Genomic DNA, 25,160 nt, shown 5'->3' with positions numbered 1-25,160 from the left:
TTAGCTGTTTCTAAACAAACCATCTTCTCCAAGATACCTGTGACCATTTATTTTTGTTATTCTTTTCATGGCAAATCTCTGTCTGCTTTTGTTAGAGATCATTCCACTAGGGCTGTTGCCTCTTCTTGTGCCTTCTTGAAGGGGTTAGACACAATTCCATCCTTGAAGCTGCTACTTGGTCTTTAGTGCATATCTTTACTAAGCATTATAATGATATGGTTTCTAGGGCCAGAGCAGGTTTTGCTGAAACCATTTTATGTGGGTTTTTTGAGGGCTCTTCTCAGCCTTTCACCTCCCATTCTGTTCTTGAGCCTTTTTACTCTCCCTTTTGTACCAATACTGCAACAGTGATATAGAATGACATAGTACAGTTGTGTAATATCTTATCATAACAGCAGATGTCCAACTCTTCATGGTGGCAGTATTTGCTCCCTCCCACCAACCCCCTCTTGAGTGTTCTGCATTTTTTCCCTTCTGAATGCATATATACTCCTTTGTCCTATGACGCCTGTTCTCTTCTGGAGCAATACAGTTCTAGGTAGTTGCATTCATAAGTCCCTTTTTGCCCCATGTTCTGTGTGCAGAGCATAAATGTGATGTATGGCACAACCAAGTTCTCATTTCAGCTTATTTATACTGGACAAGCAATGGCGATACATCTCTTCTGTACCAAATACTGCACCAGAGAAGAGAAGGACACCAAGTGCTATGGTAAGATTTTACACAACTATACTTTCTGTCACTTTGCACCGTCATAACTACCATGCATATCTCTCCACTGTCCAGATTTTCCCTGAATGTCCAGATTTTTGCCTCATATTTTTGGTTTGTTCCTCATAAAATTTTGATTTCCTGAGACATCACTGAGGATTGAAGTTACTATGTAATTACACACATTTGAGTTTCAGACTTCACATCCTTCTGAAAATGCACACTAAGAATTCCTATTATTCTAGCAACTTTCTAAGTTTATAAGAGCAGTATTTAAAAAAAAATTGCCTCTATTTTTTGGGCATTTGTTCCTTATTATTTTAGGCTTTGTCCAGATTTTTGTGCTAAGAGGTTGAGAGATATGCTGTCATGTGATTAAGTTGGAATGGAAACAATTTAAATGTTACCATGTAGGACTAATCATTGTCAGACCAGGAATCAGACACTTGTTAGGTACTGCAAACTGTTAGAATGATGGGAAAAGCTGTACAGTTTCATTTAAGTTACTTGTTTATATTATAATAACATTGGAACTAGAAACAGATTCATACAGATATAAGGTTAAAAGAGAAAGAAGTGTTGAAAACATAATACAATGCAGTAACTCACTAAGATGTAGCATGTACACTAGGAAGTACATTTGGCTAGTAGCTAGAACTTAGCAAAAATAAAATATGAGGTGAAAGGAAAAGATGAGTGTATACTAATTTTTAAACTGCATCACTCATGCTTCTACACATGTACAAGCAGCCCCCTCATTAAAAAGTAGTGCATTTGTCTAGTAGCATTCAGAAATCAGCACATATCAAACTAAAAGCTGAAAAAGGAACAGAAGAAAAGTCTATCTACTAATGGTCCAACCTTCTGCCACACACTTGCTTTCTATGGAGTTACTAGCAGGTGAAAAAGTTACTACACCAGGCTAGTATTAAAAATCAGAATATAGTAACACATGAAATGAAAGAAAGAGAAATATGGTTTCCACTCTTGTTTGCCTCATTCAGATGCTTTCTATAGGTATAAGCCTTGTCACAAAATTGTTGTAGTTGGCCAGGATTCACAGTCACCACAGAATAAAATATGAAATAAAAGAAACAAAAAACTCCATTTACTAATGTTTTAAAAGACTTGCATTACTGATGTGCTTTGCAGAGCACCAGCAGCAAAGTCGTAAAATCCCTGAAAGGCTACTTTCCTCAAGGTGTAAAATGCACAGATTAAAGTAATGAATGGCTCACACAGAGAGCTGTTGACAATACAACTGCAATTTGAGATGGACTTTGGCTGACACCTTTGAAACTTCCTGCAGGCACTCTTCCCCCACCCCCCACCCCCCTCAGCCAAAGGTGAGCATGCTCAGAAAGGGAAACCTGAATTGTAAACAAAGGCTGAATCAAAACAAAAAATCCCTGGGACTGTCCCTTTAAGAACTATGTCAGAGAGAAAGTCAGTGCATTTTATATCTTGTCTCTGGACCTGAAAACATCCACTCATCTGTATTTGCCTGGCTCTGTAAGTAAGACATTTAGGGCATAATATCTCTTAGATAAAGATAGGAATACAGCAAGATTAGTTTAGATGTTTTCTGCATTTATGTGAGACTGCCCTGTAATTTTGTTTTAAAATATTTCCTGTGATTCTGAACTCTATTGTCACTGTGCTGAGTTATTTTATATTGTCTTGTTCTTCCATTATTTATTATTCATAGGTTCATTGGTTGGTACTAGGCTATCGGCACTAGGGCCTATACAAGCCTAGCCATAACAATTCCCTGGCTATTTCTTCCCAGAATATTTAATTCCCTGGTCCCCTGTCTAGCAGGGTGACTGACGTGATCCCCGAGGTCAATTTCCTATCTCCCATCCAATTGTCAAGGTTCCTTTTGAAGAGGGCCAAAGAGACACTCAGCTTGACATGTATGGGGAGTCTCTGGGTCATGAACCTATCCCTCCAGCATGTTTTGTTCATTTTGATGACCAGGTTTAGATCCCTGGAGCATGTGGCTCCGAGGGATTGGGATTTCTTTAAGTGTAGTATGTCCAACAGATCTGCATTTGACATGTTAAGTAAGCAGAGATCGCCTCTGAGTAGGCGATATGTGGCAGAGTGTAGCTAGAGTTTTTTAGATGGTCAGCATAGGGCATCTGCTTTAGACCTGTGATTCTTTTAGTGAGGTATTTCTGTGGCCTTTTCAGTTGTTGCAGATGTCTTGTGAGGTACATACTAAATGGGGCATTGTACTCTATAATGGGCCTAATGAGGGATGAGTACAGTGGGACAATGACCTCTTTTTTTCTAGATGAAAAGCCCTTAGTGATAAGGTGTGCCACATAGAAGGATGTGCTGACTGTTGTGGCAATGTGGTTATCGAAGGTGAGACCAATGCCCATCTGTGTCCCTAAGTCCCTTATCACACTTTCGGTGTTTAGTGTACTGCCACTTATGTGGTAATTCATGGGTACATGCTTTTTCTCAAAGGGGATAACTATACATTTCTTGGCAGTGAGCTTGAGCCCATGACTCTGGCACCAAGCTTCTGTTTCTGTAAGGCCCTTTTGTAGAATATCCACATCATTTGGGGATTCAATAATGCCTCCCAGTTTGCAGTCATCTGCAAACTTTATTAGCCAGAGTCCCTTACTGCTGGCCTGTACTTCAGAGGAGTAGATGCCAAACAAGAGCGCTCCCAAGACTGAACCCTGAGGTACTCCACTTGTCACTTGTCTGGAGCTGGATTTTGAGTCAGCTACTTTTACAGTGTGAGTTCTGTCAGTAAGTCAGCTGGCAACTCATCGAGTGACGTAGGGATTAATGCCCAGCTTAGTAAGTTTATCTATGATTCCAGAGTGGGGGATGGTGTCAAAGGCCTTGGCGAGGTCCAGATAGGCTGTGTGGACTACCTTACCCTCATCCACAGCTCTGGAGACTGATTTGAAGAAGTCAATAAGGTTGAGGAGACAAGATTGGCCCTTTATGAAACCAAACTGGGTGGAGTCCAGTGCTTGAAGGTTTCCAATGTCTTTGTTTATAAGTTCCATGATAATGTGTTTCATGGCTTTGCAGATCAGGCTCATCAGACTGATGGGATGATAGTTCCCAGGATCCAAGATGGATCCCCCCTTGTGGAGTGGGATAACTGTAGCTGTGCACGACTCATTGGGCATGTAGCCTGAGGTGAGGCTATGATTAAACATGACACTTAGATGAGGTCCCAGTTCATTTTGTAGTTCATGTAGTACACAGCCCGGGATGTAGTCTGGTCCCATGAATGCTGTATTCTTAGCTTTTGAGAGTGTGTTTTTTTACCTGTGCGGCCGTGATTACTGGAATTTGGCAATCTTTTAGTATTGAGATGGGCCCTTTAGGGAGTGAGAGGGGGGGGGTGAAGTTGGCACTGAATCGATCTGCCAGGATATTGACAATATCCTTGGGATAAGTATATTTAATGCCATTCTGTTGTAGCTCAGAGTAGATCTGAGCATTGTCATTTAGATTGTTGACATAACTACAGAATGCCTTGTGGTTGTCCTTGGAATCTTTGGCAATTTTATTTTCGTGACTAGCTTTTGGGGATTTTATGAGGGATCTCAACTTCTTACTCAGGCTGGTAAGGGAGTTTTTTGCATCCTGATTTTCCTCTTTTAAACAACAGTTTCTTCCTTCTGTTGTATAGCTTGTTTATGGCAGGGGACCACCAAATTGGCTTCCTTTTTTTGGAGACCGTCTTGGTTCTATTTGGAATATAAATATATTTAAACCTTTTAATTGTGGCTGGTTTGTGTAGAGATATATAAGCTCTTAGTGTACTTGCATAGGTATTTGTTGATACTGTACAAGCCACTTCTAAATAGCCTTCAAGTCTTAGTCACACTTACCATTTGGCTAATAGTAACATTACACAGGATAATAGTAACATTACACAGTAAGATTGGGCACCCTTTGGTAAGGGCCTTATAGCAGCTGATAAGGGTAGTTGCTGGCAGGTGGTACTACAGTATAGTCTGGGCAGAAGGAGGCATAGCTGGTGAACCTGTGTCAACCTTCCCCAGAAGTGTATGTGTGTTTGTATATAAATCAAATCTGAAAGTGTGTGTGTGTGCGTGTGTGTGTGTGTGTGTGTGTGTGTGTGTGTGTGTGTGTGTGTGTGTGTGTGTGTGTGTGTCAGCTACGTGGACAGGGACACGAACCACTGGTTGGACAGGGAGGGTACTGGAGGTTTTGGCTTGACTACTCGGCTGAGATCTTAACCCTATAGCTGTGACAGTGCGGAGTCTTACTGAGGATCTGGAGAGAGAGGGAGTAACCAGCTCCAGACTGACTGTGATCCCTGTATGCTCTTAAGGGAAATTATACTTTACTGCGTGTGTGTACCTATCATCCTCACAATGTGCACATCCCTCACTGGTGTTAGTGGTGAGGACTGAGGCTCCTTAATTACTGGGCCAGTGCATGGTCATCACATATTAATTGTTTGGCAGTGGTGGGATAGCCATATCACATATTATTTGGTTGATAGTGGTGAGTTAGCCACATCACATATTAATTGGCTTGTAGTGGTGTGGATAGTGAATTCCTGTAGTTGTGTACAGTGGTCACTAAAGGTGTTTTTGTACTCTAAATCAGGCATGCAGTGACCATTCAGAGTTCATATCACAATTGATTTATTTCTTTTGTTAGCTTAGTTAGTCAGGGAGAGCAGGCAATCATGTCAGCAGAGGAGTATGCAAGCTGACAAGGAGCCAGTTGGCTGAGATGTGCCAGGCTAAAGGAGCAGTACATGGAAACCTGATTAAAACAGACATGATTGTACTTTGGTCACAGCTGGGTCAAAGAATAGCAACCAGAAGGATGATCATACTGGCCATGGAGATGTACAACTGTCACAGGAAATGGACAGCTCAACCTTTCCACAGAGGACTTAAAAATTCATCTGGAACTAAAGAGACCTGAGTTGGAGGCCAAGCATTTGGAAATAGAAGCAGCAGGGAGACTGAGACATCTGGAAGCTGAGGAGAAGGAGAGGCAGAAGCAACATGAAAAGAAGATGCTGACTATGCAACAGAGTCATGGAGGTAATGGGGAAGGGAGTAACTGAACCCCAGAAGCAACAAAGGTTAGTACATTTCTTCCACAATTTACAGAGTGGGTAATTTTAATAGTTTCATTCATATGTTTGAGAGGGTATGTAAACAGTATAATGTTGACTAAGGACTCTGGGTACGGTTCCTGACCCCCTTACTCCATGGAAAAGCTGTAAATCTTTTGTCCAAACTGTCTGATAATGACTGTCTAAATTATAATGTTGCAAAGAATTGTTTGCTAGAATTTTTTAAGCTAACACCTGAAGCTTATAGGAAAATGTTTTGTGAGCATAGACGCAAGGCAGATGAATGTGTGTGAATATGTTGCTGAACTAAGCACTTATTTTCATAGGTGGGTGAGTGGATATCAGGTCACCACTTTTGAAGGGCTGGCAGACCTTTTGGTGAGGGAACAGGCCCTTAGCACTTTGCCTAAGGACATGAGGATCTAGTTAGCTGATAGACAATGCCTTACTGTAGATGGGTTGGGGAAGAAGGGAGACCTATACCTAGCAAGCAGGGCATCACTGCACAGGAAAGGGACACCCAGTACTGCTCATTGGTCTAAGGAAACCCATGGTGAGCAGCCCAGACAGCTCCAACAGAATGTGCCAGTAGCAGGGGAAGCCATTAGTCCAGGTACATGTCCAGGGCTTAGGGTTAAATGTTTTAAATGCAACTGATGGGGCCATGTAGCATACAGATGTCTACAGCTGCAAGGTGGGGAACAAATGGTGGCAGAGCCAGTAAGTGGGAATGACAAAATGCCAATGGTAGATTGTCTTGAGACAACAAGAGTACCAAACTACAGCCCTGCAGATGCTTTATAGGGATTTATTTTGATAATGCAGTACCATGTGTTCATGCAGTTACATGCAGTCAGCCTTGGAGACAAGCATGAGGATCTGGTAGCCCGGGGAAGACCCAGACAGACCGCACACTTTCAACCAGGACTGGTGAGGTGGTTACATCAGGGAGGGAGCTACCTTGTAGCAGTGAGACTGAAAGTGAGCCACGGCTGCTTGTGGGTACTGATGTTCCCTTGGACAGAGTGACTGCAAGGACAGAGGTGAGTAGTAGTACCCAGGCTGACAGTGAAGCACCGCTGTCAGAGGATACCAGACTTCCTGTGGAAGGGGAGCTTGGAAGGGTTACAAAGAGAGAGTTGAGACAGGTTCAGCTCTCATACCCTATATTACAAGGCCTGAGTGAGGTAGCCAGTGAGGCACTTTTTTCGCAAGGGAAGGGGGAATCTGCATACTGGAATAAAGGGTTACTGTACTGAGAGTGGACCCCTGAGGGAGGGCTAGAGTGTGAAAGAATACAACACTTGGTAGTACCAAGAGCCTACCATCTGGCACTTCTAGCCATAGCCCATGATATTCCCTTTGCAGGTCATATGGGCATAAAACATACCAAGCAACATATTATGCAAAACTTTTATTGGCCTGTGATTTCCAGAGATGTAGCAGGGTACTGCAGGGCCTGTGAGCAGTGCAAAAAGGTAGGCAAGGTGGGAGACAATGCGAAAGCTCCTTTGATGCCTTTGCCAATGACTGAGGAGCCATTTCAGAGGGTAGCTATGGATATTGTGGGGCCTCTGAGTACCCCAAGTTCCACAGGGAAAAAGTATATCCTAGTGGTAGTAGATTATGGTACCAGATACCCTGAGGCAGTGGCTCTGTCCTCCATTGAGGCAGAAAAGGTGGCAAAATGCTTTATTAACTCAGAAAAGCGACTACTTTCTGGATTTAAGTATATTTGCTTTTTTTCACTTGGAATAGCTTCTGTAGCTTACCCTGAACTAGCTTGAACTGTTTTTTAACTGTTTGCTGCATTATTTTAAAATCTGCACTTAAAGTTACATTTTAGTCGAATTTGATCAAAAGTTTGTTTGTTTGTTTGTTTAATTTAACTGTTGAGGCTGCCCACTAAAGTGTGCTAGCCTGTGTAACTGATTTATCACTGTTTCTGCATTTTCTGTGTGTTTCTATAAAAAAAAAAACAAAAAAATAATCCTTGTTTTCCCGCCTCTCCTCGACTAGTTTAGACCAGTTTACAGGCATTGCTGTATTCTGGGCTGTGGTGTAGTTCCTGTGTTGTCCATTACCTTACTTGGATAGAAGGAAGTTTCTTTGCTCACCAGTGGGAGTGGGGAGCCTTGAGCAGCCTACCTGTCCCTGTAGGAAGTGACCTCAGCACAAGAAGCTGTAGTAATTGGTTGTTTTGGACCATTTCTAGCTCTTTTGTAGTTCACTGTTTAAAACCCGCGTTTGCACGGCTTTGCGCGGTTGTGTGCATAGTGCAGCACTGGTTAAACAAGGTTAAACTTCTTCTGGCTTCGCCAGGTCTGCTCTTCAAATTTTCCCTTAAGGAAGCTCTACTCTTAGTATAATCAGACTACTCACTATATTATAAGCCTAGCACTTGTTCTCAATACTTCTCTACTAAGTAAGCACTCTCGTACTAAGTAAAGCACTACATCTACTTACCACCCCTGTGAATATCCACTTCCCTTAAAGGTACAGCACTCCCTTATACTGTTCTGGCATGTCGAGTGGTAGATTACTGGCGTCCTCTCCAGTTCAGCTGGTCAATCTGGGTATCTTGAGACAATGCTACAATTGTCTCATGTACACAGACAACCCTCTCCTCCTCCCAACAAACACAAATACATGTGAGAGATGCAACTATATAGCCAAACTGGAGGCTGAACTCTCTCAACTCAGGGCTGGCATGACCAGGCAGGAGGAGATGGTAACCACACACACAACAATCCCAGTCCCACATAGACCTACCACAACTGCAAACCAAACACATAAAAACACAAAGACATACTCGGAGGCTCTAATAAAAAACTTACCAAAACAACAGAGGCTCCCAAAGCAGACATCCAAAAATCCACCACCTCAAAACAAAACACATGCAACACATACTTCAATAAATCAGTGTGTCAACCAATCACAGCCCTTAAGGCCAAACACCATGCCTGATGCACTAGTAATTGGTGACTCTATAGTCAGACACACTGATGTCCCGCTGACCAGGCTGAACAAGGAGAGGGTGACTGTGAGCTGTCTATCGGGAGCTAGGATCCGCCACATAACACACGGACTCAAGTCACTCCAAAGCAAGTACAAATATGACTCCATCATTGTCCATGCTGGTGTGAATGACCTGAGACGTACCTCCCTGGACTACATGAAAAGAGACATAGAGGAGCTCTCCGATTATGTAGCCCAGGCTGGTATGACCCTGACCCTGAGCAGCATCTTGCCCTCACCAAGAATGATACCACAATGCAAAGACAAGATGATCAGCTTTAATAATTGGCTCAAGTACTGGTGTCATTCTAAGGGGATCCAATGTCTGTCTGCCTGGGATGACATGTTGGACAAGCCACGCTGCTTCGCAAGGGATGGCTTACACCTGTCACCACTGGGCTTCCGGATATTGGCTAAGGCTCTTGCCACCCCCATAGTGCCTTTTTTAGGCAAGGCTCAAGGCAAACCCACCTCCTTAGAAAACAAAAATGGAAAAAAACTAAAGGTAATGCTGCTCAACGCCAGAAGTCTAAATCTCAAGATGCAGGCACTTGATGCACTCCTCAGCATGAAGAACATAGACGTCTGTGCAGTAACTGAAACCTGGTTCAAGGCTCCTGAGAGCACCCCAGCGCTACCAGGCTATACCTCGTATCATGCTTTTTGGCCCCAAAACCCTGGCCGAACCACAAAGGGAGGGGGAGTGTCCATATTCATCAAGGACACCCACACCTCCAGGTTAGTAGCAACACATGAAGCATCAGAGACCATACAGGTGCAACTTACCATAGGCAAAACTGCTATACAACTGGTAGCATGTTACAGACCACCCTCCCAATCTCAAGAACCCCACTCAGCCTTCCTGAAGACATTGGAGGATATGAATGTATCACAAAATACCATCATACTGGGAGACTTCAACTACCCAAACATAGATTGGGTACATTATTCTAGCCCTAATACCCTAGCCCAAAGGTTTCTGGAATTCATAAATTCAAATGCATTGGAAGAACTAGTCACCTCTCCCACTAGGGGAGATAATATACTAGACCTGATCATCACAAACATGGGGACAAAATGCTCCACACCAGAAGTATACCCCTCACTAGTGAGATCTGACCACAAACTAATAACCCTGGATATACATATCCCACCTCCACCCCCAGCACAAAAGACCACAGTGAAAAACTTCTCAAAAGCAGACTTCACTCTTCTTAAGACTGAGATGGTATCCTTTAAGCCCACTGTGCCAGTGGATACCACATCCCACAATGCCGAATCCTTCACAAATGCTTTCTATGGACATCTCTAAGAATGCATGGATCATGCAATCCTAAATAAATCCAAGTCTCTCTCCACCAAAGGCAAGCATCCTGTCTGGTGGACCTCAGCCATTAACAAATTGTATAACAAAAGAAGGAAGCTACTGCACGTCAGAGCAAAATCCCATGAAGGGAAGACATCTCTGATCAACATTAGCAGAAAACTACGTTCTCTCATAAAAACATCCAAGGCCAACTTTGAGAGAAAAATCGCCAAGGACACTAAAGATAACCACAAAGCCTTCTTCAGCTATGTTAGAAACCTGGGCGGAAACCCTCAGATATGCTCAGAGTTGGTTCACAACAACAAAAAATACACTGAACCCACAGATATTGCCAACATCCTGGCTGACAAATTCAGTGCAAACTTCTCCCCTCCCTCACCCCCAAAAGAAGAAATACTTATCCCAGCTGAATGTAATCTCCCTGTCATCTTAGATGTCCAAGTGAGAACCGCCCTAAACAAAGCTAAAAACACAGCATCAATGGGACCTGACGGTATCCCGGGTTGCGTGTTACGTGAACTCCAAGAGGAGCTAAACCCACACATAAAAATGCTATTTTAACCTTAGCCTTACTTCGGGATATGTACCTGAACACTGGCGTACGGCAACAGTGGTCCCACTCCACAAAGGGGGTGCCTCTACAGACCCTGGAAACTACCGCCCCATAAGCTTAACCAGCCTGATCTGCAAAGCTATGGAAAGAATCATTATGGAACTCATAAACAGAGACATAGGGGACCTACAGACACTTGACCCCACCCAGTTCGGCTTTGTAAAGGGCAGATCCTGCCTTTTGAACCTAGTTGACTTTTTCGAAACAGTCACTAGAGCCATTGATGAGGGCAAAGCAGTCCATACAGCCTACCTGGACTTGGCAAAGGCCTTTGACACAATACCCCACTCAGACATCATAGATAAGCTCAACAGCTTAAACGTAAACCCTTATGTCACTAGATGGGTTGCAAACTGGCTAAAGGACAGAACCCATATAGTTAAAATCGCTGGAGCAATGTCAGACTCAAAGCCAGTCACAAGTGGTGTCCCACTGGGATCTGTCCTGGGACCCCTCTTGTTCGGCATTTATTTCTCAGATGTTAAAGCAAACATGGGAGGGCTGTGGCTGACAAAGTTCTCAGATGACTGCAAACTAGACGCCATAGTCGATACGCCAGCGGACACATACATCCTACAAAAAGGCCTCACAGAAACGGACAACTGGTGCCGGAGTCACGGCCTTAAACTAAATGCCAAAAAATGTATAGTCATCCCCTTTGGGAAAAACAAAGTACCCACAAATTATCACATAGACAGCAACCCACTGAGTACAAAAAAAGTAATCAGAGACCTAGGGACCCAAGTCGACAGCGACCTCTCATTTGACACCCACGTTGCCAAAGTGGTCAGAAAAACATTCTACCTTGCACACCTCATCATGAAGGGATTCACATCCAGATCCAAGGATGTCATTGTACCCCTATACTCCTCCCTCATCAGACCCATGATTGAGTACAATGCCCCATTTGGTATGTACCTCACCCGGCATTTGCAACAGCTGGAGAGACCACAAAAGTACCTCGCCAAGAGGATTATGTCTTATTCTGCTAGACTAAAGAAACTTCAGCTCTATTCAGTAGCATACCGCCTGCTCAGAGGTGATCTCTGCCTGATGTACAAGGCCATGTCCAATCAGGATCTGATGGACATGCTCCACCTCAAAAATCCAAATCCATCAGGACCACGAGAGCTAAAGACTTAAACCTCGGCACAAGTATGAATAGGACATGCTGGAGGGATAGATTCATAACCCAGAGGCTTCCCATGCTTTGGAACAAGATCCCAGTTCATATTAGGCAGAGCCTCTCACTGACTCTCTTCAAGAGAAATCTTGATGAGTGGATGGGAGATCGTAAGTTTACCCCAGGGGTCACATCTGTGTCACTGCTAGACAGGGGCACAGTAAACTAATTCTATTATATAAAGGGACCTTCATTGTGTCACTACTAGACAGAGGCACAGTATTCTAAATTTATTCTGTACATTTTTTGTACCATTTCATGGGGTGGCAAAAGCCACATCACTATGGCTAGGCTTACAAATGCCCCAGGGCAGATAGCCTAGTACTATACTATGAAACTATTAGAGATTTTCGGCATTGTAGGTTTTCCAAGAGAAATACTGACTGACAGAGGTGCCAATTTCATGTCAGACCTGCTGGCTTGTCTGTGGAAGTACTAAAGCGTGAAACACCTAAAGACCACCCTCTACCATCCCCAGACTAATGGTCTTGCTGAGAGGTTTAACTCTACACTCAAGACCATGCTACGGGCATTTGCAGACCATTTAAGAGGGACTGGAACAAATATCTGCTCCATCTGTTCTTTACTTACAGAAAGGTTTCCCAGGAATTGAGTTGCTGTATGGGCATAGGGTGAGGGGGCCTCTAGATTTAATTTGAGATGAATGGGAGGGTGAGTGTGAATCTCACAAGGAGTCTGTTGTGGCATGTGCCCTAACCTCAGGACAAGGCTCAGGGAACTCATGGGCTTGGCCGAGGGGAACCTGGCAGAAGTAATTCACAAAAATCCAGACCAGCAGACTGTTGCAAGCAGACAAAATTTAATGTAGTGCTAATAAGCACATACAAAATAAAGTAACAAACAGACTGGTTTCGGCTTAAATAAAAACATCCTTCTTCAGTGCATACAGTTAGCAAATGAAACATCCCCTTTCTTTTATATAGTCAGTAAATGAGGCTTAATTAGTCCAATAATTACACAATTTAAAGGTGCTCATTCAATCCAGGAGAAAATAAACCCCCCAACTTAATAATCCATTTTTTTCTCCATAATATTAAGAATATGATTTCATCCAGTCTTATTAGATCTATTACCCCAATACGATCAATAATAGTGAAATAAAAAGATGTATTTGTATGTGAAACAGTATGTTTATAAATGGCATTAGTAATTCTCTGATGTCTGATATCACTGAAGTGCTCCGTAATCCTAAATTTGACTGGACGTGATGTCTGGCCAATAAAAAACATGGAGCAATTACAAGTAACCAAATAAATGACCCAGTCTGTTTGACAATTGGCAAAAAAAGGAATTCTATAGACTTGACTAGTATTTTTACTGCTAAAGTCTTTGGTCTTAGAGATTCTAGAGCAATGTACACAATGGCCACAGGGAAAACAACCAAGTAGATGGTCCCCAAAAAGAGTAGCTTGAACTTGTGGAACCTGTTGGTTGCGTCCATGTTTATAATGACTCAAAATTGAGCCAAGGTCTCTGCCCTTCCTATAAGAAAAGTAACATCTGTTATTCAAAATTTCAGAAAGTTTATTGTCTGCCAAAAGAATATTCCAGTGTTGTTGGACACTATTAGTTAAAACTGCAGTATTCCTACCATAAGTAGTCACAAAACGAATAGTTGGCTATTGCTCCTGAGGCCTAACTTTATATTCAAGGAGAGAATCCCTATTGATGGAATCCACCTTATTCCGAGCATGCACTATATGTCCCAACTTATAACCTCTATTCAAATACCGGTAGGTAAGATCATCCCTGAACGTATCATATGAAGCATCCTCTGAACATATACATTTCATTCTCAAGTATTGAGACTTTGGAATATTCTTAAATATGTGTGGTGGATGACAGCTGGTGGCATGGAGAATGGAGTTGTACTCTGGATATTTATGGTAGACTTCAGAACTTAGAGTATTATCCATCCACCTAGTACCCAATACATCCAAAAATGTAATACAATCCTTACTGTAGTTCACCATAAATTGTATCCCCCACTTATTTTCATTTAAATAGTTGACAAATTCTTGTAGGTACTCAGAATCTGATCTCCCTACCAACCAGCAATCATCCAAGTATCTCTTCCATATGTCCATGTCCTCCAAAAATATATTATGAGAATTATGATCAATAATATGTTCTTCAATGTATGCCATAAATAGGTCGGCATATATCGGAACGAAAGAGGCCCCCATAACCGTACCTTGAATTTGAAGATAACATACTTCATGATACAAAAATACATTCTTGGTAAGGACATGTTCAGCTAGCCCTAAAAGTAATGTATTAAATCCAGATGAATATAATCCAGATCTGGAGAGCCAATATTCCAAAGCATCAATACCTGCCCAATGAGGAATATTGGTATATAGGGCAGTTACATCCAGGCTAGAAAGTAACCATCCCAGTTCCAGCTGTAATTCCGAAATTATCTGAAGAAATTCAGTTGTATTCTGTATATGGGCACGTACCCACTTTAAAAGGGGTTTAAGGTACTTGGTTAAAAATTGAGACAATGGTTCAGTTAATGAGCCTCTTCCTGAAACAATTGGTCTACCAGGGGGATTCCATGGGTCCTTATGTATTTTTGGGAGAAAATAGATATATTGAGAAAGGGGGTCTGGTACAGATAGATGATAGAAAGTTTTGTCCGAAATAATACCCTCATCTTTAGCTAAAGTTAAAAATTCATCAATCTGTTTTTTGAAGGAAGGGGTCGGATTGAGGGACAAACAAGTATAGTACCGCCCATCCAAAAGCTGCCTCATAGCTTCGGTATTATATTGAGCCCAATCTTGGACTACAACCGCCCCACCTTTATCAGCAGACAATATAATCAATTCATGATTATTGGCCAGTTCTCTAATGTATTCCAGTTCGATCTTCAAGAGATTATTCGATCTAAAACCAGACTCCCTAGAATAGAAATTAATATCCCTAATGATACTATTCTGAAACATTTGCACATTAGAATTCATGGGAGGTGTAAACATAGATTTATGATATCTAAACTCATCCCGGATCCACTGGAATCTCCATCCCGAAAAAATAACCTTAGATTAAGTGTTCTGCAAAAAGCTACAATATCATTAGCAAAGCTTTCCTCTGAGACAAAAAATCCAGGTTTAAAAGTTAGTCCTTTATTCAAAATATCAATATGAGTAGGTAACAAGGAGCAAGATGAAATATTTAACACATTAGAATTAGTTATTTCTGAGCAAACATTCTCAATAACCCTTTCATGTTGTCCAACTCGTTTGTGCTTCCTGCCCCCCCCCCCACACACTTTTGCTTACATCTAAAGGGACATTGTTACTTCTTTTAATTGTTGGGGATCCTATGGTGCATTGTGCATCAGACTGAAGGGCTGAAGATGAATTATCTCCAGAGGTGTCGTAACTCATAGTAGACATTTCCTTTAAGATGGAGCATGGACGTTTCTTTCTAGAAGCATATTTATGGGATTGTTGAAACCTTACATGTTTGGCCTGATCTTTAGAAAAAGAATCCCCCTACTATAATCAGCGAGATCCCTCAAAAAATTATTTTTCTTCCGTTCCTTGAGTTGTTCTTCCAAACTCAATAAATCATTACTGAGTTTCTTAAAGTTTGAATTATATGTGGGTTGACACTCAAATTGCCTAATAGAATCACACATCTGTGTTATATCTTGAATTTCTTGGTCAGTGATCCTTTCATAATGTCCTGCTAGGATCTCAACAAAGTTCATAGAAGACTTATGTTGGGCATCAGCCCAAAGCTTAGTCAATGTGGCATCAATATTATTTACAAGTGGTTGTATACGGACTCTAAGTCCTTTAGGTGTGATATCCTTAATAATGTAAGCCTTAAATAACCTAAGATGCCAAACATTACTGCGAAGTGACCTCATGCTCTTATTCAACTTCATAAATTGTGCATCACATCTATTATCAATGGGTGCTAAAATGGATCCATTCTGTTGGGGTTGATCTATGCCTAAACCAAACACAGCAAGACCATTGTGGTCAGAGGCCAACCCCTTAAGAAGACTGGTTATATCCATTGAGAAAACAAACAGTAAAAAATGCCTAATAAACTATTGTGTGAAAATCTACACACAAAAATTGTTAATAAAAATATATATGATAAAGTACAGCAAGTGGGACAAAGTGGTAAAAACCAAACCGTCCTTAATATATATCTTGAAAACAAGAAAACAGTACTCCCTCAATGAATAATGTTTGGACAATGTCAGCCAATATGATCAAAGCTGGTCATACAAGAGTACCATAAATAAAACAAAACACATATAGTGCTGAGTCCAACCCAGATAATAATAGAGCAAGTCCTATGAGACTGGACAATATCGGCCTCTGTAAACCAATGGCCAAAAAACCTATATGTAGGTCCAATCAGTGCAGAGTCCGTCCCTAATATATGTTTTGAAACCAAAAAAACAGTACTCCCTCAATAAATAATGTTCAGATAATATCAGCCAATATGATCAAAGATGGTCATATAAGTGTAACATAAATAAAAAAAACATATACAGTGCTAAGTCCAACCCAGATAATATTAGAATAAGTCCTATGATACTGGACAACATCAGCATCTGTAAACCAATGGCCAAGAGAACCTATATATAGGTCCGATCAGTGCTGAGTCTGGACAAAAAATAAAATTTCTAGAAATAATCAATTGAAACAAAATTTAGTTGGATACTAGCAGCCTATTAATGAGGGAGACCAAATAATGCATTAGAAATAGGAACTGAAATTCAGTACAGAACAGCCTTGCTGTAATAACCCTATGGGAATTATTAACAATAAAAGATATATTACTGTTTGTTTAGTCAAGAAAAAAGCAGTCTTAAACGAATAGAACACATTTTAAGCAGCAATTAGATCCGTATAGCATTCCCATTCTGTAAAAAATGAGGGCCCGCCTAATCCAGATTTTTTAGTCCATATCCCTAAAATGGAAAAACGGGCACAAGGCATCATTTGTAACCCCACAAAAAGATGATGAAATCACGCTGCAATTGTTAAGCCCGTAAATCTAAACATATCCATTCAAAAAGACCAAAAAGTAATACTGAAGGCATGTATGTAGCAGATAAACAAGTGGAAGCCCTTAGTAATGCTAATGAGTATACAAACCCCACATATAAAAATATTCTATATAATATCCTCAATAAATCTTATATAGAATAAGCACATTAATGACTAAATCAATCAGGCAAAAAACAATAATATTCATACGAATAAAAATTATGTTCATATTCTTGTCCCAAGGTGAAGTCCAAATAATCTCCAAAGCCAAAAAACAGATTACAATCTTACAGTCTAGGTCCCAATGCCAGATACTAGCTCCAATAGTTGTTGACAAAGCAGAATGAAGCTGTGACACAAATAATAAGATGAAACAATATGTGTCAACCTTATACAGCAAAAACCCTGTATATAGTATTGTAAACTCGACAGCTTCAGATCTATATAATAAGTCATAAAAAAGAAGAAATATCAGAATATATTCTTTTGCGGAACCTGGCAGAAGCCCAACAGCAGAAAAAGGTCTGGTATGACAGGAATGCTCGAGCTTGAGAGTATGCTGTAGGGCAGAAGGTAATGGTTCTCATTCCTGTCAGACACAACAAGCTGCAGGCAGCTTGGGAGGGACCCTACAAGGTGGTAAGGAAGGTCAGTAATGCTGACTACATGGTAGAACTGCTAAGCAGGAGGCAGGGGCATATAGGGTGCCTGAGAGAGTCAAACAGACTCTGAGGGAGAAGATACATGAAAGGTTGGAACTAGTGATAATTCAGGAATCCAGCAGTCCCTGAGTCTCCCCAGTGGTGCTGGTACCAAAGAAGGATGGCAGCACCAAGTTCTGTATAGACTACAGGAAATTAAATAGTCACATAGAGTCAGATGCTTACCCCATGCCTAGGACAGATGAAGCCCTAGAGCAGCTGGGTGGGGCTAAGTTTCTTACCACCATTGATCTTACCAAGGGTTACTGGCAGGTGCCCTTGACTCCAGTGCTAAAGAAAGGTCAGCCTTTGTGACTCCTTTTGGCTTGTATGAGTTCACAAAGATGCCCTTTGGAATGAAAAATGCCCCAGCGACTTTCCAGAGGCTGATAGATCATATCCTAGCAGGAGCAGGAGATTTTGCCCTTGCTTACCTAGATGATATTGCCATCTACAGCCATTCCTGACAAGAGCACCTTCAGTATGTCAGGGAGGTGCTGGGCAGACTACAGAGGGCTGGGTTGACCATTAAGTCCAGCAAATCTCAGGTGGGTATGGCAGAGGTCTCCTACCTGGGACATAGAGTGGGGCATGATAAGATCAGGCCAGAACCGGCCAAAGTGGAAGCCATTCAGGCATGGCCTGCACCTGTTACCAAAAAGCAGATGAGGGCATTTTAAACAGCAGGGTACTATAGAAACTTCGCCCCCCACTTATAGTACAATAGCTGCTATCCTCACAGACCTGACAAGAAAAAACAGGCCAGATAAGGTAGTGTGGATCCCAGCATGTGAGCAGGCATTCCAGAATCTTAAAGAAGCTTTGGAAGGACCCCCTGTGATAGCCAGTCCAGATCACAGCAAATAATTTGTTGTGCAGGTGGATGCTTCAAACCATGGGGTGGGGGCTGTACTTAGCCAGATTTTTTTCAGAGGGAGAAGACCACCCAGTGGTTTATCTCAGTCATAGGCTTCAACCCAGGGAGGAATGCTATGCAGCTGTAGAAAAGGAATGTCTAGCCATAGTGTGGGCACTGCAGAAACTTCAGCCTTATCTGTATGGAAGAAAATTTACTGTAGTTACAAATCACAATCCCTAACATGGTTACATCAAGCCAGCCAGCAAAATGCCAAGTTGCTAAGGTGGAGCCTAAGTTTGCAAGCATATGATATGACAGTGCAGCACCACAGTGGGGTTAGCAATGCCAATGCAGATGGGCTGTCAAGACAGGGAATGGGGTAAGGTATTCCCAGAAAGACTCAACCCTCTCAAGCAATGTTTCTCAAGGGTCACTTGAAAAACTAGCTTGAGTTCTCAAGGAGGATGAGAATTGTGAAGGCTGCCAGCCCAGCTAGATAGAATTTTGTAAATAATTCTATTATTTGTGAATAGTAATATGATTTGTTTGCTTACCTTAGAAATGTAAGAAAACTATATGTTATGTACTGAGCTTCAAGATTGTAACCACAGTGCAACCTGCTGGAATAGACCAGAAATGTCTGTAAACTACATGCCTATGCAGATGTATTTGTTGATGGTAAAGGCTGGAATATACAGAGTTAACTTGCAAACTCTAAGAAAATAAGTGGGACTTGTTTATGACTCTGTTATCTCTGTTTCAGCTCAAAGCAGACACAATGTCTAGAGTTGTAGGCTTTCCTACTGTCTGGAAACAGGGGTAATTATAGGTTTCCAAGGAAATTGTTTTACGACTTCCAGTTTCAGGCAAGCTTCTAAGAGAGAAGCATCAGCTTCTGAGAGACAAGTATTTTTTAACAGAGACAAGTTCCATTTAAGTTCCTGTTAGCCTGGAAACTAAGGGAAGAGGTGATAAGAATGATGTAATCTGAGATGACCCAGCAGTAATGTGTATTATTAATTTAAGAACTATTTCAGAGATAAAGTCAGTGCATTTTGTAATTTGTCTCTGGACCTGAAAATATCCACTCATCTGTATTTGCCTGGCTCTGCAAGTAAGACTTTTAGGGCATAGTATCTCTTAGATAAAGATAGGAATACAGCAAGATTAGTTTAGATGTTTTTTGTATTTATGTGAGACTGTCCTGCAATGTTGTTTTAAAATATTTCCTGTGATTCTGAACTCTATTGTCACTGTGCTGAGTTATTGAATATTACCTTGTTCTTTTATTATTTATTATTAAATATATTTAAACATTTTAATTGTGGCTGTTTGTGTAGAGATGTATAAGCTCTTAAAGTACTTGCATATGTATTTGGTGATATTGTAGAAGCCACTCCTAAATAACCTATAAGTCTTAGTCACACTTACCATTTGGATAATAGTAACATTACACAGTAAGATTGGGCACCCTTTGGTAAGGGCCTTATACTGATAAGGGTGGTTGATGGGAGGTTGTACTACCATATAGTCTGGGCAGAAGGAGGCATAGCTACTGAACCTGTGCTAGCCTTCCCCAGGAGTGTCTATGTGTTTGTATATAAATCAAATCTCAAAGTGTGTGTGTGTGTGTGTGTGTGTGTGTGTGTGTGTGTGTGTGTGTGTGTGTGTGTGTGTGTGTGTGTGTGTGTGTGTGTGTGTGTGTGAGCTACTTGGGCAGGGACACTAATCACTGGATGGACAGAGAGGGTGCTGGAGGTTTTGGCATGACCACTCAGCTGAGATCTTAACCCTATAGCTGTGCCAGTGGGGAATCTTACTGGGGATCTGGAGAGAGAGAGAGGAAGAAACCAGCCAAAGACTGACTGTGATCCCTGTGTGCTCTTAAGGGAAATTGTACTTTACTGTGTGTGTACCTATCATCCTCCCAATGTGCACATCCCTCACTGGTGTTAGTGGTGAGGATTGAAGCTCTTTGATTACTGGGCCAGTGCATGGGCATCACAGAGGTCATTAATAAATATGTTAAATAGGAGAGGACCCAGGATAGAGCCCTGAGGGACACCTGTAGTAACTCTTTGAAATGATGAGTAGGTTTGTTGCCATTTAATGGCTTGTTGCCTTCCAGATAGGTAACTACCACAACAAGGTGTATTGTGAAAGTCCTATTGAGGAAAGTCAAATGAGCAAAATGTAGTAGTGCAGTGGTGGTGCTGTGCTGGGGCCTAAAGCCATGTTATGTTTCTGAGAGCAGCTTATTTGAGCTCAGGTATTGCTTCAGCTGCATATTGACGGCTTTTTATTTTTTAAAACAAATCCTAAATTACTTTATTTTATGTATTACATTTTTGACAATTGAATAAACAAAATACAACTTGGGGATGCTTGTGTTCAAATGTATATTATAAGGATGAAGAGTCCCCTGATGAGATTACATACAGCATTGTACTTTGTGGGCTTTTTAGCCATTAACCAAGAACAGACTAATGGATTGTGCATGTAGAATTATGAGCAAACAGAATGATAGCTGTTGTGTTATATATATCTTAAGTAATTTCAAATTAATTTTCTACTAATTCATATTTTTTCATTTTCTTTAGAAAAAGGACACATTGAAGGGCTCCATTGAACTGTCAAAAATTAAATGTGTAGAAATTGTGAAGAGTGACATATATATTCCATGCAGCTTTAAATATCCCTTCCAGGTAAGTTACAGCCTTCAGCTGTCTAAGTTGATTGTGCATAAGGCTATAATTAGAAAGGAACAGGCAGTGGTAGCTATCGACTAAGGAAGTTATGGGCATAGTCTCTTCTGCTTTATTTTTTATTGAGTATGTTGAACTGTCTCATTTATAGATGTCAAGGCTATTAGAGGATGTATTGTTACATGGTACCATAAGCTCCCACATCTCCAGCTAAAGCAGACTTGTCACTCACAAGAGGAAGTAATGCTAAAATGATTTTTTAACAATTTTTATTGATTTTATGTGTATACAATATATATATCTATCTATCTATCTATATATATATATATATATATATATATATATATATATATACAATGAAATGAAGATTTGCATTAATTAAATTAACATATCTGCACCTTCAACTTATTTTTTTTTATATTTTGCTTATAACATTCCTAAATTATCCCAGTAACTTCTCATTATTGCTTACAAGTCTCAGTCTTATTGTTTCTTTTTCTTTATTACTTAAAATAGCTACCCGCGGTGGTGGTGCTGCGGTAGCGTTGTCGCCTCACAGTAAGACGCTGTCCGGTTCGATTCTCAGATAGAGCGTCTTCTGCGTGGAGACATGCGTGAATGGGCGTACCTTCATTGAAGGTTGTGCGTCAGGCCTGGCAAGCCGGTACATAAAAATCAACTGCCAATCATTAGCGGACCGGAGTTCCGCTGTGGCAACCCCTAACCGGGAAAAGCCGAAAGACACAAACAAACTTAAAATTGCAGATAGCTTTTAAAAATCCCTAAAATGTGTCATATCAGATTTCCATTTTTAATAACGTTTCTAGCAGCCACTTGATGTTATTTTGATCTCAATCATTGTAACTATGGAGTTAAGCAAATCATTTTTTTTTAACTAGGGTCTGTGGGTAAATTATCCAACCACAGGGAAAAGTCATATAACTTCCATTCTTTCAGTTGATGATGATCAAACTGGGACTTTTATTTTTTATTCTTAAAAAAGAAGAAAAAACACAAATGGTTTAGCTTGGGATGCCAAGCTTGAATATGAAGAACTGTTGTGGCTGGTGTGATTAAATGTTACCCAGCTACCAGGTTTAAATGAAAATATCTTTGTTTCAAAGTGATTTGAAACTTAAATCAGCAACATTATAATGCTGTGCTATACAGGGGATTTAAAGCTTTGTTTTGCCCCGCATTCACCTTTCACATTTTCCTATAACCCTCCACACTGTTTTTATGTATGCATGATTTAAGATAGAGCTTTTATCTATTCTAATCCATTCAATTTCTTCCACTATCACTGTGTCCATTTAGAACACATCCAATCTACTTGTCTATTTCCTTACATCCCTTAGGGAACATAAACATTTTTCCACTTATTGATCAACCTCCAAATGTCAGGCAGCACTGCTTTTACCATTGTAACTCTTCAACACTCTCTGAGCCTTCCTGTAACTTTCACTTTACCCACAGAACCAATTATCTGCTTGATACAGCATTAGGTTAAACTCCCCCTACTTGTACCCTAACCTTGTCAATGTTCAGAGTTTTAGTATGTGCAAAGAAATTCTTAAGCACATCATCTTCATCAACATTCATCCCATAAAACACCCCATCACCATGTCTTCTTCCCCTATGTTACACCTAAATAGTAAGCAGTTTCCTACTCCTTTTTCCACTTCCTTCCAGCCTTCTGATGTCATCCCGTCTTAATTATTGTCACCACCTCTCTCTTCCTGTTCCCCTCTGTTTCACACCCGCACCTCCCACCCATTATATCCAGATTTCTGTCATCATCACTCATCAGCATAATCTTCTGCAGCATCATCACAGAAATAAAAGTAATATAGAGCTATTATAAGAGACAGGAGAAATGCAGATAATAACTACTATTCCTACAAAGCCATGTGTGGTATTAGAAATGGGCAGTAGTAACAGTCCAGCATATTCTGAGCCTGTTATTACAAATGTCTTTTTTTTGCTTTGTTAGAACTACAAAGTGATAAAACTACCAGCAAAAGAGTGTAACAATATGACTTTAATCATTAAAGGAAGTACTATGTTTGAGTCTAGGACATAATGCAAATGCATTAAAGGTTAATACTTGTCAAGTATGAGTGACAGCAATATATGGTGGAACTAAAATAATGGTAAACATGTATCTGCTTATGTCCCTTGGAGTCCCGAATTTTTCTTTTATCATTTATTATTTTATGGAAATCTAGGGGTATTGCACAAAATGTGTCATTTTACTTAATCATTATATGGTGATCTGCAAATTTCTGACCAATTCATATGTAATCTTAAGGATGTTTTCTGATGTTCACCATTCTCACTGCTGCAGTAGCCTTTGGTTATTGGATTGAAGCCTGTCCAGGATACAGCAACCAACCTGCTTCACAAAGCTCTGACACCCTTTCACACCTTCACTGTGAGTGCTGATTGGACAGTCAATTTGTGGAGGGAATTCAGCATTCTGAATGAAGATTATTTCAAAATGAGTTCAGTACTTTCTTGCCACCTCAAGGAATAACAGCTGAGAGGCTTCACAGAAAACAGCAATTGGCTATAGGCTTCATTTCTGGCAGATAAGAACCCAGAGGGGGAACTTTCCACACAGAAATATTGCCTTTATTCTTTTAAATATTTTTAAATATTTAAGAGATATCTTCTCTTTTCTGGAAAATGCTGATAATTTTATTAATGTCAGAATTATCTTGTCAGAAACTGCAATTTTTAGAACAGGCCTGATGTTTTAATACTGGGGCTTGTTTTATGCTACGGAATGTATTGCTTGTGAGACATGTTAACAGAGGTGTAAGGATTTAAACCATGGGAATTGTTTTTATGTACTTAAAACACTATTTCAGTGTTTTGGTGCTTGTGCACATTTTGTGACTACTTGCCTTCATTATTTTACTGCTTGAGATGTTTTTCATGAAGGTGTTATATTTAAGCAGTATGAAATGTATTTAAAGGCTAGAAGCAGTGGCGGCTGGTAACTTCAAATCAAAGGAGGACTGCAGGAGACAGCTGAGTGGTTGTGGCCAACAGGCCAGGGTGTGGCCAGCTAGAAAGGGGCGGGCTATTGTATGTTGGATGAGAAGGACCACACTTTGAGGTTTGAGTACAAAAAATAAAGCTATGGCTACTTCTAGTCCTTTTGCTTGTCTAATAAACTCTGCTAATTTTATTTTATTACTGAAGAAGCATATGCACAAAATATAGGAGGATCAGAAAAGGTTATTTGCTTAGCATGTGAATAATGCCAGACTTTTGTAGCAATAGTCGCTTTCCATCTGGAGAAAATATATAAAGCGTTTGCATAATGAAGTACTTAAAATTTAGTATTTTTTATAGCACAAGTTGTTTTCATTACAAAATGCAACACATTCCACATACATTGTCTGGGTTAGAAATTAAGATTTGCAGAAAAAGTGTGAAGTATGAGTACATAGTTTGAGAATCCCTGACCAAAGGTCTTAGATATGAACCAATAAAGCCTGATCAAAAATATATATATTTGTTCAACTGAGAAATTCTAGAGCCTCACAAACTGAAATTCTGTTACAAACCTGAAAACTGCTACCAATAAGGAAAATGAAGACCCCTTTTTCACAGAGAAGAAATGGAGCAGCTCAGCTGTTTTGAAAATGTACACCATCTCCAGCTTCTAGAACATAGTAGGCCCACATATATCTCCAACCCTTTTCATTGCAATGATTTTACTACATTGTAAGTCCAAGGATCAGCTAAAATCTGACTATTGATACCTTGTCACATTTACATTTAGCTTGCATTAAAAGAATCAGTGGATACAAGCATTCCAGTAACCAGACAGGTTTTGCAAAGCTGAATAGAATGCAAAACTAAACAAACCAGAAAGGA

The 25,160-nt window shown here is 40.6% G+C and overlaps 1 protein-coding gene across 1 annotated transcript in view; it reads left to right on the top strand.

Annotated features, from left to right (window-relative positions):
- The window catches only part of ITK (IL2 inducible T cell kinase), a 1,334,312-nt gene that overhangs the window by 257,643 nt on the left and 1,051,509 nt on the right, over positions 1-25,160 (top strand). Inside the window, exon 2 of the mRNA XM_044069337.1 lies at positions 21,165-21,269. Within this exon, the coding sequence (XP_043925272.1) occupies positions 21,165-21,269 (105 nt within the window). The remainder of the gene's footprint in view (positions 1-21,164; positions 21,270-25,160) is intronic.

The sequence above is a fragment of the Protopterus annectens genome, chromosome 4.part0 (genome assembly GCF_019279795.1).
Source record: "Protopterus annectens isolate FY-2018-M chromosome 4.part0, PAN1.0, whole genome shotgun sequence".
Lineage (NCBI taxonomy): Eukaryota > Metazoa > Chordata > Ceratodontiformes > Protopteridae > Protopterus > Protopterus annectens.
Note: the sequence above shows the minus strand (reverse complement) of the source record. Positions and strands in the feature narration are given on the sequence as shown.